A 14,059-nucleotide genomic window follows, 5' to 3' on the forward strand; every position below is an offset into this window, starting at 1 on the left:
TGCCCGCATATGTTGCAAGTCCGCTTCGAGTGTCAATTGTGTGCCCCCGCTCTGAGAGGCGCCTCACGTTCATTCAACAGTTATCTCATTTTTGCACTTCCCCCCCCTTCCCATTTGCAGCTTTGCAAAATTACGAGCTCCAGGGATCGCGGTTAAAAATATCCTACGCCAAAAGATAAGGCGGCCAACGGAGAATACCCCCCAGCGGGGGATCCCCCGTGCCTTCGATACGCCTTCGATACGCCTTCGATACGCCTTTGCATGTACCTTCACATACCCCTTCGCATACCCCTTCGCATACCCCTTCGCATACCCCTTCGCATACGCCCTTGCTTGCCGTTTTCTTCCTTTTTTTTAAGTGTCCCTTTTGCCTAAGTTGTAAATAGACTTCCACAGCACATCCATCTGAAAAATAAAATAAATTCAAAAAAAGTTTTATAAGGTTAAAATTCAGAATGGGAATGCTCCATTCTGGGAAAAATAAAGCACAGCAGATGTGTCTGAAATGAGAGAAAGCAAAACCCACCTGCGCTTTGGTCTTCCCAAATGAGTACTTCAATGCGGTGTGTATCATGTTGGTTTCGCGAGGGTCGTCCGTTTTAACCCACACCCTGAGGGGAAAAGTTCCGAAGGGGGAGGAGTTAACGAGATGCGGGGGGTATGCGCATGCGTCAGTTTTTATGGCGTGTGCGTCCAAGCGAGTGAGGCGGCCCGAACGGAACATGGCAGCGCAAAGCAGCATAAAGTAGCATAAAACCGCTAAACGTAGCATAAAACCGCTAAACGTAGCATAAAACCGCTAAACGTAGCATAAAACCGCTAAACGTAGCATAAAACCGCTAAACACTGCACAAAACTGCTAACCGCAGCACAAAACCGCTAACCGCAGCACAAAACCGCTAACCACAGCTGCGCACTTCTACTCACCGCCCGTTGTGGCCGACCGCCACTTCATAACTGACGTCTGCGCCAATCAAATCCAAAAGGTAGCACTTGTCGCCAATCAAACTCTTGGCGTAGGAAATGCTAACGGGGAACATATACCCATCGACCAGCTCGCCCAAATAATTCTCATAATTGATCCACGACTTTACGTCAGACGAATTGATGCAGCTAGCCACAACGCTGTTATTATCCAAATTTATTTTCTCCACAATCATGTAGAGTAGTGTGCCATTGGCCAAATTAGGGAAACTGTTCTTCGTGGCATATTTAAAACTTTCAATTTTGTGTATGATGCATTCACAATTACAGTTAATATCCATCTGATAGTAATCCAATTTTTTCGATTTCACTATGCCTATCACCAGGTCGCCTACCTTGGGCATGTACTTATAGCTCGTATTCATAATGTCATATTTGTAGGGATAGTATGGCGTTTTTAATAAAATGCCTGAGCATTTACTTCGGTATAAGTTGTCACTTTCGACGTCATGCACCTGCTCGAAGTTGTGTTCGTTTATTCTCTTTACTTTGTCTTTCTCCATCTGGATGTAATCCCCACTTATGATGACCCCATCTTCCATTGCGCCGTTGCGTAAGTGCTAAAAAAAGGGAGTTGGTACAATGCAGGCTGCTTCGAAGGGTATTTTAACATGTGAGCAAGTGTGCCGAACACTCGTGTGCCTTTTTCTCTTCGCGTTTTTAATTTCGCTTGGCCTGTAAAATTTTTCCACAAAAAAAGCACTTCTTTTCCTTTTTTTCACCACCGTTCGGTTGCTATACTTTCTATTTGGGGGAAAAAAAATAATCAATTTGGCCAAAGCAGACCAGCAATAAAGTAGCCAACACGGAGTAGCAAATTTTTCGAAAAGGAAAAAATTCATGCGTCAAAATGGATGCTGATAAAGCGGCGATACAACGAACTGGGAACCCGCTTCAAAAGTGAGAAGCAGAACCGGTGCGCATAATGAGATTGCCATACGGCCTTTATTAAAAAGAGCGCTTACCCCACGCCGTTGCTTCGGTTACAAACATCACGTGGAGTATTCATATAGCTTCTTTTTCTTATTGCCCCTTTTCGCGCCTCTTTTTTTTTCCCAAAATTGAAATAAAATTTGCTTTCCCATTTTTGTGAAAAATACATTTTAAATTTTGCAACCACGGATGGTTTTCCAAAAGCAGTAAAAAAAAAAAGAACGCCCCGCAAGTTATACGCCATTTTTGCAGCGCAGAAGTATGCAATTGTTGGGGTGAAAAAAAAAAAAAAAAATCTACGCGGAAAAATCACAAATTGTACCAAAAGATGAACCAGAAGAAGTAGTTACCCCCTCTTTGCAATAAAAACAACTACGCAGTTGCAGCGTTGCAGTGTTGCAGCGCGAGTGGGAGGAGCCCCTTTCGACGCCTCTAGGGATGTACTCAGCAGGAAGATACATGATCTGCAAGTTTACCCATTTTATACTTCTCCCTGCAGCTGTACGTGGACGGGGGAGGCGTCTCCCAGGCACGGCCGAAGCATGCGGCTGAATTGGTCAGCGAGCTGGCAATCTGACGATCGGACGCGCTGGTACTCTGCTTCTCCGCTCCTCTGCTTCTCCTCCTCCCCACTTTTCCCACACGTACCTAACTTAACAGCGTGCCAAGATGACGGACAAGGTGTGCCGCTTGATGGAAAACATGGTATACGAGTTCAACGACCTGAAGAGGAAGGAGCTATTCACAGACAAGGAAATCATAACGATTGCAAACAAAAGGAGGAACCACGAGTATACAATTAACAGCTCATCCAGCATACTGCTCCACTTCATTTTATACATCGAATTCGAAATGAACTTGGAAAAAATAAGAGAAAAAAGAAAGCTGAAAAAAAAAAATGACATGCTGAACGAAATTAATGAATATAACAAATTGCTAAAAAGTCAGTACGAGGAATGTACAAATTTGAAGGCAAAAATGGAAGGCGAAAAATGCCCCCAAAGGGCCAAATCCCTGAGGAAGTTACTAAACAAAAACGAACACAACATTAACTGTTGTAAGAGGAACATTTTAAAAGTGGAAAATAAATTACAAGTACTCATACGACATAGCCTATCAGATTACTCACTAGTAAAAAGAATAATCAACATCTTCCAAACCTGCCTGAGGAAACATCATAATAACATAGAAATATGGCTACACTATTTCAACTTCTGCTACGTAAAGCGTAGAAATGAAAATCTGGAAAGTGCCATATTGAACAGTCTGAAGTATCATATAAAAAATGAACTCATCTGGGTCTTCTACCTGCATTATTTTTATAACGTTAGAAAAAATATTCAGTACACGAGAAAGCTGTACATAAGGGCCATTCTCTTCATCTCCAAGAGTTTATCCCTCAACGTTTTATATTTCAACATTGAATTTGACATATTCTACAAACTGCTAAAAAATTTTAAGCAAAAAGTTGACCAGTCCTCTCGTGAGCAATTTAACCAATTCGTTGACTTTTGCAAAAGCAGTGCAAAGGAACAAAACACCAACGACGCTTCAGCTAGCCAAACGAATGAAGATATACTCAAACGTGATATTGATCAGGGGGATCACACCCCCATTAAGGATGAGGATAAATATGGCTTAGATGTAATCATCTTCCTGGGGAATAAATATTTGAAAACGTTTCAAAATGAGAAGGGCGATCTTTACATTTTCATTTTCCTACTCTTAAATGTGTACTTAAAAATGGAAAAAAACGAATGGATAAAGAATTATGTTCTTCGGTTTGACCATTTTAAGGAGCTCATTTTTAGCTCCATCGAGAGGTACAAGCAGGACCAGCCCTGCTTTTTCTACTACCTGTTTGTGTCCAAATGTGTTGCTTCCGCACATTGTAACCTTTCCGAAGACAAAGATTTCCAGCTTTTAAAAAATCAATTTTACAAAAATGGAGGCAAACAATCACAGCTGCAAAGCTACTTCGACGTGGAGCAAGTAAACCACTTGTTACGTGAACTGATGGACACCTTCCACAATGACCTTATGATTTACTTCTTCTGTCTCCTCCTTGAGAATCTATTCGAAACATTTGTAGAGTACAATAACGTAGAGGATGTTTTCACCATCGACGGCTGCGCTGGAGCGCAATTGCCGCTGTTAACACAGCTTGATAGTTCCCTCCGTGAGGATTCCAAAACGGGGGGGAACCAGGCCAATACGCACCCCAAACTGGGCAAAGAATCGGAAGAACAAAGCGACAACGCACATGTGGAGGAAAAAAAAAATATCCTCTTCCACATGAACAAACCCACCCTGACGAACCATGAAGAATTACAAATTTTCCAGTTTTTAAAGGACGAAATTTTTCTGTGCGGCCCATACAACTTTAAAAAAATTAATGAGGAGTACCTAAAAGAAAGGGACAGCAGCACGTACCATTTTTTGCACAAGCTGAACTTTGTGGCCTACGTTTGCCTCTTCGAAAATAGGCACTCAGATATAAGTAAGAATAATTTCATTTACAATTATGAGCAAATCAGCCAAAACAGCGACGCCCTTTCGTCTATATTGTACTTCTTCCTATTCGACCCAAAAAAGGTCGAAGCGGGGGATATGGCCAAGAAGAAGCACCATTTGGAGCAACCAGATCAGGTGAATGAAGCGCAAGGTGGTCCTAGCAAGAGGCGGAAGAAAGCGCTCGCCCAAGCATCCCGCAAAGGGGGACAACGGAGGGATGTTAACAGTGTTTACGAAAGTGATAGCGATAACATGAGTGGCGAGGAAGGCGGCGCAGTAAGCAGCGAAGGTCGCAGTGAAGTTGGCAGCGAAGGAGACAGCCAAAGTGACGCCGACCCTGGTGAGCAGCCCAACCCCAGCGAAGGCAAAGGAAGCTCTAATGGAGGCGACGACCCAGTCGAACTGAACACGCAACCCACGCGCGAAAACGAAACAGCCAAACAGAAAATTTCCATCATTGATGAACTGCTTTCTTTACTGAGCAAAGATGTGGACGTCTTTGTGAAGGTAACCATTTTGAAGTGCGTCCTAAAATTGATCATATTTTTGGACAATAATCTGTTGAAGCGCCATTTCAGCGCCACCATCTCGGAGGAGTGTAAAAAAGTAAGGGGAACTCCCCCCCAAAAAAACTTCCTCAAAGTGGAACTAGCCAATTTGACCCATTTGTATAAAAAGGCGTACAGCGATGAGTGCACAGCGGAGTAACAAAATTTGTGCATTTTTTTTTTTCTACTTTTTTAAATTTGTAATTATTATACTCCCCCCGCTTGCACAAAATTCGCCTTGTCATATTTGTCCCCAATTTTTTTATGTTACAAAAAAAAGTGAAAAAAATTTTGATAAACTCCCTCCCATTTGAAATTGCATACGATGAAAAATGTGTCCACCGTCATCGCTATGTTCCTACCTCTGCGCCCATTGAGGAGGTTTAAAAATACGCCTTGAGCACTTTTTTCCAAACTGGAACGGTTCAGGTGAACAATACGAGGCAGGCAATGTGGCCAGTTGCTGCAAAGCCCATGAGCGAAGTGGCTAAATGGGCCAGGTCACTACAAAGAGGGGAGAAATACGCCAGGCGAAGTGCGCCAAGCGAAGTACTTACCGCGAAACGTGACACAAACGAATAGGTCCTAGTTTACAAAAAAAAAAAAAAAAAAAATCTCCAACTGTATCATACTCGCCAACATTGGGGCTGCCCCCATGCAAGTGTAACAAACGCGAATGGCACAGGTGTGATCTAAACATGTAGACCGGTTGAACAGACTCCTCCGTGACGACAAGTTGATCGGATGGGGGAACCCATACTGAGGGGAACACCCACCACCGCTGCCTCTACCACTACCACTACCGCTACCACCACCACTACCCATCAGGTCTTTCTCCTCTTCTTGTTCCCATCGCTCTCCACCCGATTCGTGGAGGGAATCCTCTTGAGTTTTTCCTTCTCCTCTTCCGTGCGCTCTTCCTTCTTTTTCCCCACATTTTTATATATATGGAACTCCTTCTCCGTTTTCAAATTCTCCTTTTTGTAATTCTTCCAGTTATTTACTCTTTCGTCTCTGCCCTCAATCCACAATTTTCTTTCCTCCTCCTTTTTTAGTTCCTCCTTGATTTTTTCTTCTTCCTTTTCTTTAGCATATTGCAAATTGGCTAGCTTGCATTTCTGTGCATATTCCATTTTTTCCTTCTGCACTTTTAGAAGATTTTCACATTCTTCGTTAATCAGTAGTTGCACCTCCTTACTAATTTCATACTCCTCTTCGTTTTTGTTTAAATATTCGTTCAATTCATTTTTTATTTTTTTTAAATTTAATTTTTTTATAATATTCTTCTTCGCCGTCTCGTAAACACTCTTGTACTGTTCCTTAATGTCATCTCTTTTCAGTTCTTCATAAGCTTTATTTAAAATGTGGAACGCCTCACTAGCTTTCTCAATTTTACATTTATCTGGATGGATGAGCACAGACAGCCGTCTATACTTGCTCTTAATCATTTCCATATTGATATCTTCATGTATATCAAATATTTCAAATGGTGAGCTATTTTTATTTGCTAACAATCTAGCTATTTCACTTTGTGCATCTCCCTTATTTAGTTTTTTTCCTTCCTGTTGATTTTCCATAGTGGAGGAAATATTCTCAATGTCTTTCAAAAAATCGTCAAACATTTCGTTCAGTGCGTCTTCACCTAGCTCGTCCGCTTCCCCCTTCTGCTCACCCTCTTCCTGGTTGTCCTCCACTGCGGTAGATGTGTTATTGTCGCTTCGGTTCATATGTGTATCCTTGCCCTTTTCCCCACCTGCACCACCGTCACTTCTACCGTTCGCACTTACACCATCCTCCCCATCTGGCAGATTCGCTTCTCCACTTGTCGGTTCGTTCATTTTGCCCCTTTGCAAATTACACCCATATAGCGGAGCGTATATTTGTGCACACCCCAGATGGGAAAAATTTAAAAAAAAAAATCACCCTCCCTTCCAACAGAATCGGTCTGCTTCACCACAGAGGGGAATAAAAAATACACTTACATGTATGCTATACTGACTAGTCCGTTTAGCATTCCCCCGCGGGGTAAGCTAATAAAGCGGCTCTATTTTTTTATGCGCCCACCCCAAAGTTGGCTCAGCTTAAAATATATGTGAAGTGTATGAATTGCAATTCGGTACGCAGCTTCGTTGTGCAGCGCTTCTTTGTACGCAGCTTCTTATCATGCAGCTTCTTATCATGCCGCTTATTTTCATGACTGCGCCTCTACGTTCGTGCCTCCTTCAGGGAGAAAGATACGCATGTTAACAAAAGAGGTTCCCAAAAAAAGGAACATTTTTTTAATCGCAAAAACTGTGGCGTATTTTCCCATTCACCCATGCAGTTACCGCTTTAACATCTGAGCGAGCGAACCCGTTTATGGCTAGCTAAACATTCGCACGAGGCGCGAACACATAATTTTTTTTTCTTTTTCTGTGCCCTTTGAAATGCCACGTTGGCTAGAGGGCCGACGGGAACCCGGTGACGCTCTGCGCAGATGCGACAAATGGAACGCCAAATGGGACAATCAAACGCCTACATGTGCATGTTCCATACTTATGCAATAAATATGTTCTTTTAAACACTTGCGGGCGCATCGCCACTTGCCTTTTTTGAGAAATGAGCCCGTGGAGAGAGTACCCCCTAAATGCCGCTTACTTGCCCTTCTCTTTCGCAAAAACCAATTTTAAAAAAAATGCTCAGCTTAGTTGTCCCCCCGCGGAAACACTGCTGCAGCGGATTCACGAAATCGTTTTTGCTCGGCCAGGCAAATTTGAAGCGCTCCACATTTGCCTGCAAAAGTGGCAAACGTTTTTTTTTCTTGAGAAGGGGCTTCACAGAGCTTCGTGCACATAAAAGAGGAGTCCCCATTTGGGATGCTAAAAGCGCCTCCTACGCGTCGACTGCAGGGGGCATTAACGAGGGGGCCACTTTCAGCGGGGGGTCGCAGGGTAAACGCAGAGTAGGTGCAGGGGCGCCCTGTGGAGGGATCCCCCCAGTGAAGCTCCCCCCCGAACAGCCTACCCCTTCACCTCAGCTACGCGGAAACCCGTCCAAAGCATCCCCAGGAAAGCCGCAACAGGAGGATGCAGAACCCTTGCTTTGCAAAGACGGGGGCGAAGGCGGAACCAGCATAGAAGAGGCGGAAGAAATTGACAGAGACGCAAAGAGGAGCCTTCTGGAAGTGTTCAAATACAAGCAGTTCACAGATGTGCAAAAAATAATATACGAAAATGTTATGAGAGAAAAAAAAACAAATGACCTACTCGTTCAGGCAAAAACGGGCACAGGGAAAACCATCTCCTACCTACTTCTAGCAATAAATGACATCGAAAGGAACAGAATTATGAGTGTGCATACACTTATAATAGTGCCCACGAGAGAATTGGCAAATCAAATTTATAACGAAGCAAAGTTGCTGCTAACCTTTAAAAATAATATCAACGTGTTAACCCTAATAGGAGGAATAAAAAGAAGAGAAGACCAAATAAATTTGAGGAGAATTAAACCCGACATAGTTATCTGCACAGTAGGGAGGCTGCTAGACCACTTTGAATGTACCTACTTATTTAACACCCTGTTCGACAATTTGAAGATGCTTATCATTGATGAGGCAGACCAGCTGCTAAGTTTGGGCTACGAAAATGACATCAACAGAATTCTAACCTACTTGCCCAAGAACAGGCGCAACTTCCTCTTCTCAGCAACGTTAAGTCATAACATAGAGGAGATCAGGCAGAAAATGTGCAAGCCGGATTATATATTCCTAAACTGCGTGAAGGACCCCTCAAAGCACACGAACGAACAGCTAAAGCAGTACGTCATCTTTCACAAAGCAGTTGACACGACTGTTATTCTTTATAATTTGCTGATGGAGCATATGAGATTAAATCAGTTCACCTACAAAATATTAGTGTTCTTCCCAACCGCTAGAGCTACATGCTTTTATGCAAATTTTTTTAAAACTCAGCTAAAAATTTCGACTTACGAAATTCACAGAAAAAAAGAACCCGCGCAAAGACAAATAACAGCTAACCGATTTGCTGTAGAATCGGTTGGAATATTATTCACCTCAGACATAAGCTCTAGAGGAATTAACTACCCAGATGTAACCCTAATCATTCAAGTAAATTGTGCCATTTCGAGGGAGCAATATATACATCGCGTTGGTAGAACCGCCAGAAGCAACAAAAAAGGAACGGGCATTATACTACTCAATGAAGCAGATGAATTGTTCTATCAACAAATAAAAGATCTAAACATTGAGGTGTTAAATGCAAGTGATTATTTATTAAAAAATGTTAACGTCTCGAATTATCTGAGCAGTTGGATGTCCAACACGCAGCTCCTTTACTTGGCTTATGCGTATTATTCTTCTCTCCTCCGATTTTACAAAACGAAATTTGCTACTCTTAAGCTATCGGATGATGAAATTATTGACGTTGTTAATAATGCCTTGCTTTCCACCGGGCTGGTTGAGCAACCCCACATTTCGAGCAAGCTGGCCATAACGTTAAATATGCAGAATAACGCCAGGCTCAAAATTAGGAAAGACATCGACGATTTGCTGCTGTAGAGGGGATACATCTGCGCTCTGCGTAAGGTGCAGAGGAGCCCACATGAAGGCGAATCAGGATGCATACCATAAGTCGAGCGGTACGGTACCATTAAAAATGGAGTTAACTGGTGGGGAGTTGCCACATGTCAGTTGATACGGTGCAGACGCTCCGCGCTGTCTACGCATTTTGGATGGGGGGGAGCGTGATAAGTCATTCGCTTCCCCCCTGGTAAATTACGCTTAAAAAATGTAAACTTTCACAAGAGTAAAAAATAGAATTGATCATAAATGGATGACGCGCGATGCTCGTCCACGCCGCGCTCACAATAGATGCTAAATCGAATTTTAGCTAGCCCCATGGGGGTGCACATTTTGCATATCTATTTGCAGAATGGTGAAGCAAAAGGGGCATTCTTTTTTTTTTGTGTGGCTCCCTCTTTCTGCCCCATATGATCATCAACGATTGCTTATTCTACCACCCCTGCACACCAACTTTCTTACCTACACATACTGCCCTTTAATACGTATAAATAACGCGCCCCTCGATGAAGAAATACTTCCCCACCCTGTGGTCGTAGCATATGCCATTAAACTGACACCCATCCGTGAAAATTGAGTTGATCACTTCCCCGTTGGAGTCTATTTCGAGGAGCTTCCCCCTTTTCTGGCAGCCACTTAAATCTTTGAGCAGCACAACAAAGTTCGTGTTATCTGTGCAAATGAACAAGGGGGAGTAGCAGCCATCTATCTGTAGAAAGTGGCACTTAATGTAAGAATTTCCTCTGCTCATTAATCTTACAATTCTATTTTCCTTCGTCAAACAGACGTATATATCATTCGTCGTGCCCTTCTCATATACACACAGGTTATGTGCGTAGGGCATGTTGGGGATATCCATCCTCATCATCGTTTCTATGTCTTTATTTACATAAAACAAGTTACATTTATTTTCTTCGTTCAAATTCCCCGAATCGACAACGTATAGGATGTTCCTTTTTTTATCATACACCAAATTGTTCACTCCTTGGAAATGCTCGTCTTCGTACTCGTCCGTGTACAGCTCCATTTCTTTCTTCTTGTTTATCACCATCAGTCCGCGGGTCACTTCATCGTTTTGGGGGGAGAAGGGGTTAACATTCGCCAAACGGGATTGCAAAAAGGGAAAAAAGAAAAATGCACATTAGTGGAGAAAAATGCCATACATATTGCACCAATACGGTGTAAAACGAAAGGTATGCGCAGCTACTGAACTGTAACCTCGGATCATAAATTAACCTAAATGTTAACCGCCACATATGTGACATGCAGGTTAACTGACTGCCCTTTTTGGAGGTGCTTCTCCCTATCTGAAGCGCACATAGCACCCTTTGGCAGTGTCTCACGATATTCTACACTGACATATATCATGCGTCCCTCTGCATTGTATGATGCTGCTTTTTTTTTTTTTTTCTTTTTTTTATCATTACTAGGGTCGAAAACGTAGAAGTTGTAATCGTTGTCCGCACACAAGCATTCCGCTTCAATGTCAGTGCTATGATATCTTTCTCGCTGCGCGTTCTGCGCGTTCTGCGCATTCGTTTTTTTTCTTCCATTCTGTACATCTTCCTCACTTTGACCATTTTCTCCGCTCTCGCTGCCACCTTCATCTGTGTCGTCTTCACCTTCCTCTTCACTCGATGACGACGTCGAAGCTGATTCGTCTCTGCCTCTTCCATTCCATTTCTCGCTTTTCAATTTATACCTGAGTATTTCCCCCCCTGCTGTAATAACGCACAACGCACCTTCCACGTCTAAGCAAGGGGAATACAAATCAGAATCATTTTCGTAGAAAATTTCTATATTTTTTTTTTCTTTTTTTTTTTTTTTCCTCGCTTCGTCTACATTGAACGGGTAATTGGCATTTAATTTGTAATCACAAGTGTCCATTTTTTTTTTTTTTTTTCTCTCTTTATTGATGCTTATATCGTTTTTTTTTCTTTTCCATCCCCTCATATCTTTGCCATGCCACTTGTTGACGCTGCGTTTGTAATTGCCCCATCTGTGGAAGCTCTTCAATTTCTTCTCGCTATTCAGCGCGGATATGTCCTTACCATGCTGCTGTTGCGCGCTTCAGCGCTTGTGTGTGTGCACTGGGGAGTGAAAAAAAAAAAAAAAAACAAAGAAAAAACAAAGAAAAAAAAAAGAAAGAAAAAACAAAGAAAAATCATGTGCACGAACATTTGAATAAACAAATAAATCCTCAAACACTCAAAGTCTCAACTGAGCAAAACTGTCTTTCGCAACGAGCTAACTTCCTACAGACCCTTTTCCACGTACCAAGCAAAACGCCCTCCCCTTTTGCATATCCCCTATCTGTTCACCTATTTTTATATGAACATTTGCATTTATTGTGCTGGAAATTTACAATCCCGCTTGATAACTCAGTCGAAAGAGAGACACATAAATGAAGATAGAGCAATGAGGAGTTTGTGAACATCCTAAGCTGCACCTCTTTGGTGTCATTCGCCTCTAACTTCGGTGCTCTCCCCCAGAGGTGTCATATACCTACATGTACACCCACCCCCGCGTATTAGCGTTCACGCGCCAGTTAACGCGCCTCAATGAAGAGACAATCCACTGCAATGTTGAAATAGCCAAAAAAAAAAAACTGATACAAAAAGTTCATCAATCGAGTCAATAGAAGGATCTCACACGGTTCATTTGGTACATTTGGTACATAAGCACTTCTGCTCTCGTTCAGGCAGATGGCCGTTTCCCTGATGGCGATGGTCTACATGCATCGCTCACATTAGGGGGTTAAAAAATATGCGACACAAGCAGGAGGTATGACTGATACGGGTTAAATTTCATGAAAGGTAAAAAAAAAAAAAAATGGAAAATACGAACAACAGCGCAGGTGCAAATATACGCCAAAAAAAATTCACAACGGGCACATTTTTACACATCCCATGAAAAGCGCACTAAGTAAAATGTAAAAACCGAAGATGGACGCACACAAAAATAAGTCGAAATGTCATTTAAAAAATTCCCTTAGTCACGCTAACTATTTTTACCTTTTTTGCTTTGCAATTTTATGTGAAAATCAACATCGCTGTACGTTCTGAGGATAAACTTTTTCCTGCGCATGTCTGAATCGGACAAAGACGTCAGGTCTCCTTTTACATATTTTTTTCCCTTAACTCTTCTTTTGTTCGTTCGAGTGCTTCCCCTATTTTGTTGGGTTTCGTTTGGATCTTCCTTGTTGCTTAACCCCACGAAGTTGAGTATAGAATCTCTGTGTGCATAATACAAGTACGAGCAAACTGAAATTAGCGTTAGCATTTTGATGCGCGTAAAATGTACTTCTCTCAAAATGTATATGCGTAAATATATTCGCGCATATGCATGTCGGTCGCGGCTTGTGCCCCTCCCGTACGTTTGTAAATTAAAAAAATGACAATCGTGGGGGGATCATCTGGTGTGCAGTTCTGCCCATCTGTTATATCTTATCCCCTCTGGGCATGACCCTTGTCATATGGTTATCCTTCAAGTTTCTCTTAAATGTAATTAAGTGCACTTCCCATGCGGGATAATTATTTGAAGAATTCCTGTGCGCCCCTTTTTAAGCAAAACTGTGAAGGCTACAACAGGGGGATGCATTCATTTTGCGCATAATAACAGGTGGCACTATTTTATGCGCAGCGACGTCGCTTGCGGAGGGCATAAAAAGCGTACACATATACAAACACTCACATGCACACACGCACACGTATACCCTTAAAATGGCACACAACAAAATGGGCCATTTTGCCACAAACCGTGCGCAACCACTCTGTTACGCGGAATTTTTCATATAAATTGAAGAAAAACAAAACAGTTGCAAACTGGTTGGAAGTTTTCTTATGAAAGAAAAAAAACGCGAAATGAACTTCACAAATCGGACTCACCAAAAAGGGGAAAGTTCGCCAAGCCGTGGTTTTAATTTTTTTTAAATTTCACTTGCTAATTGGTAAATTTTTCTCTCTCGATATATTGTTGCATAGTGAAGAAGTGAAAAAAAAAAAACAAGTGTCCCCTTCAACCGTTGTTCTTAAACTCTTCATTGTTCTGCCGCTTTCCCCTGAAGGGTTGAAGTTAAAAATGACAGGAAAAAAAATCCCCAATTTGTGTGGAATAAAGCCTCAAGCTTAAGAAAATAAACCGCCTTACTGCATCACGCAAAAACGTAATTTGACAAAATGGCTTTAAAAAGGCAGATTTACTGAAAATTGGATATACATAAATGTGCGTGCAAGCACGTATATTTGTAAACATATTTGCAGCTTTCTTTTTTCTTACTTCGCAGCAAGCGAAAAAGTCTTGTTAAAAATTAAAAAAAAAAAAAGTAATGACCCATCGTCAAAAAAAAAAAGAAAAAATAAAAAAAACTTCATTTGCTATGCATACAAAAGTTTTTTTTTTTTTTTAACCTCCTTCCTTTTCGGAGAATAATGCCACACATACAGTTTATTCACTTTGGCACACACTCGCTGGATCTTGCCCACGCAAGTTGGCTCATGTGATA

At 41.9% G+C, this 14,059-nt stretch overlaps 5 protein-coding genes across 5 annotated transcripts, besides 3 other annotated features; 2 read left to right on the forward strand and 3 right to left on the reverse strand.

Moving 5' to 3' along the window:
- Window positions 1-104: 104 nt before the first annotated feature.
- Window positions 105-1,740, reverse strand: PVX_122185 (exosomal 3'-5' exoribonuclease complex subunit, putative). Its single transcript, XM_001616950.1, has 4 exons — window positions 928-1,740; window positions 527-611; window positions 278-405; window positions 105-244 (listed from the first exon to the last, which is right to left on the reverse strand). Exons 1-3 carry the CDS (start codon window positions 1,524-1,526, stop codon window positions 355-357), a joined length of 735 nt encoding a protein of 244 aa, XP_001617000.1. The 5' UTR covers window positions 1,527-1,740; the 3' UTR covers window positions 105-244; window positions 278-354.
- Window positions 1,741-2,075: 335 nt separating this feature from the next.
- PVX_122190 (hypothetical protein, conserved) lies at window positions 2,076-5,139 on the forward strand (the record flags this gene model as incomplete). Its single annotated transcript, XM_001616951.1, has 1 exon — window positions 2,076-5,139. The coding sequence occupies exon 1, from the start codon at window positions 2,587-2,589 to the stop codon at window positions 5,137-5,139; it is 2,553 nt and encodes an 850-aa protein (XP_001617001.1). The 5' UTR covers window positions 2,076-2,586.
- Window positions 3,595-3,619: a microsatellite.
- A 664-nt stretch (window positions 5,140-5,803) lies between the features above and the next one.
- Window positions 5,804-8,315, reverse strand: PVX_122195 (DnaJ domain containing protein; the record flags this gene model as incomplete). Its single annotated transcript, XM_001616952.1, has 2 exons — window positions 7,130-8,315; window positions 5,804-7,103 (listed from the first exon to the last, which is right to left on the reverse strand). The coding sequence occupies exon 2, from the start codon at window positions 6,815-6,817 to the stop codon at window positions 5,804-5,806; it is 1,014 nt and encodes a 337-aa protein (XP_001617002.1). The 5' UTR covers window positions 6,818-7,103; window positions 7,130-8,315.
- Window positions 6,566-6,611: a microsatellite.
- On the forward strand, window positions 7,654-9,534 carry PVX_122200 (RNA helicase, putative; the record flags this gene model as incomplete). The annotated part of the gene is made up of 2 exons (XM_001616953.1): window positions 7,654-7,920; window positions 7,996-9,534. 2 exons carry the CDS (start codon window positions 7,654-7,656, stop codon window positions 9,532-9,534), a joined length of 1,806 nt encoding a protein of 601 aa, XP_001617003.1.
- A 229-nt stretch (window positions 9,535-9,763) lies between these two features.
- On the reverse strand, window positions 9,764-11,590 carry PVX_122205 (hypothetical protein, conserved). The gene is made up of 2 exons (XM_001616954.1): window positions 10,983-11,590; window positions 9,764-10,620 (listed from the first exon to the last, which is right to left on the reverse strand). Exons 1-2 carry the CDS (start codon window positions 11,506-11,508, stop codon window positions 10,034-10,036), a joined length of 1,113 nt encoding a protein of 370 aa, XP_001617004.1. The 5' UTR covers window positions 11,509-11,590; the 3' UTR covers window positions 9,764-10,033.
- Window positions 10,130-10,163: a microsatellite.
- Window positions 11,591-14,059: the final 2,469 nt, after the last annotated feature.

This window comes from Plasmodium vivax, chromosome 14, assembly GCF_000002415.2.
Source record: "Plasmodium vivax chromosome 14, whole genome shotgun sequence".
NCBI lineage: Eukaryota > Apicomplexa > Aconoidasida > Haemosporida > Plasmodiidae > Plasmodium > Plasmodium vivax.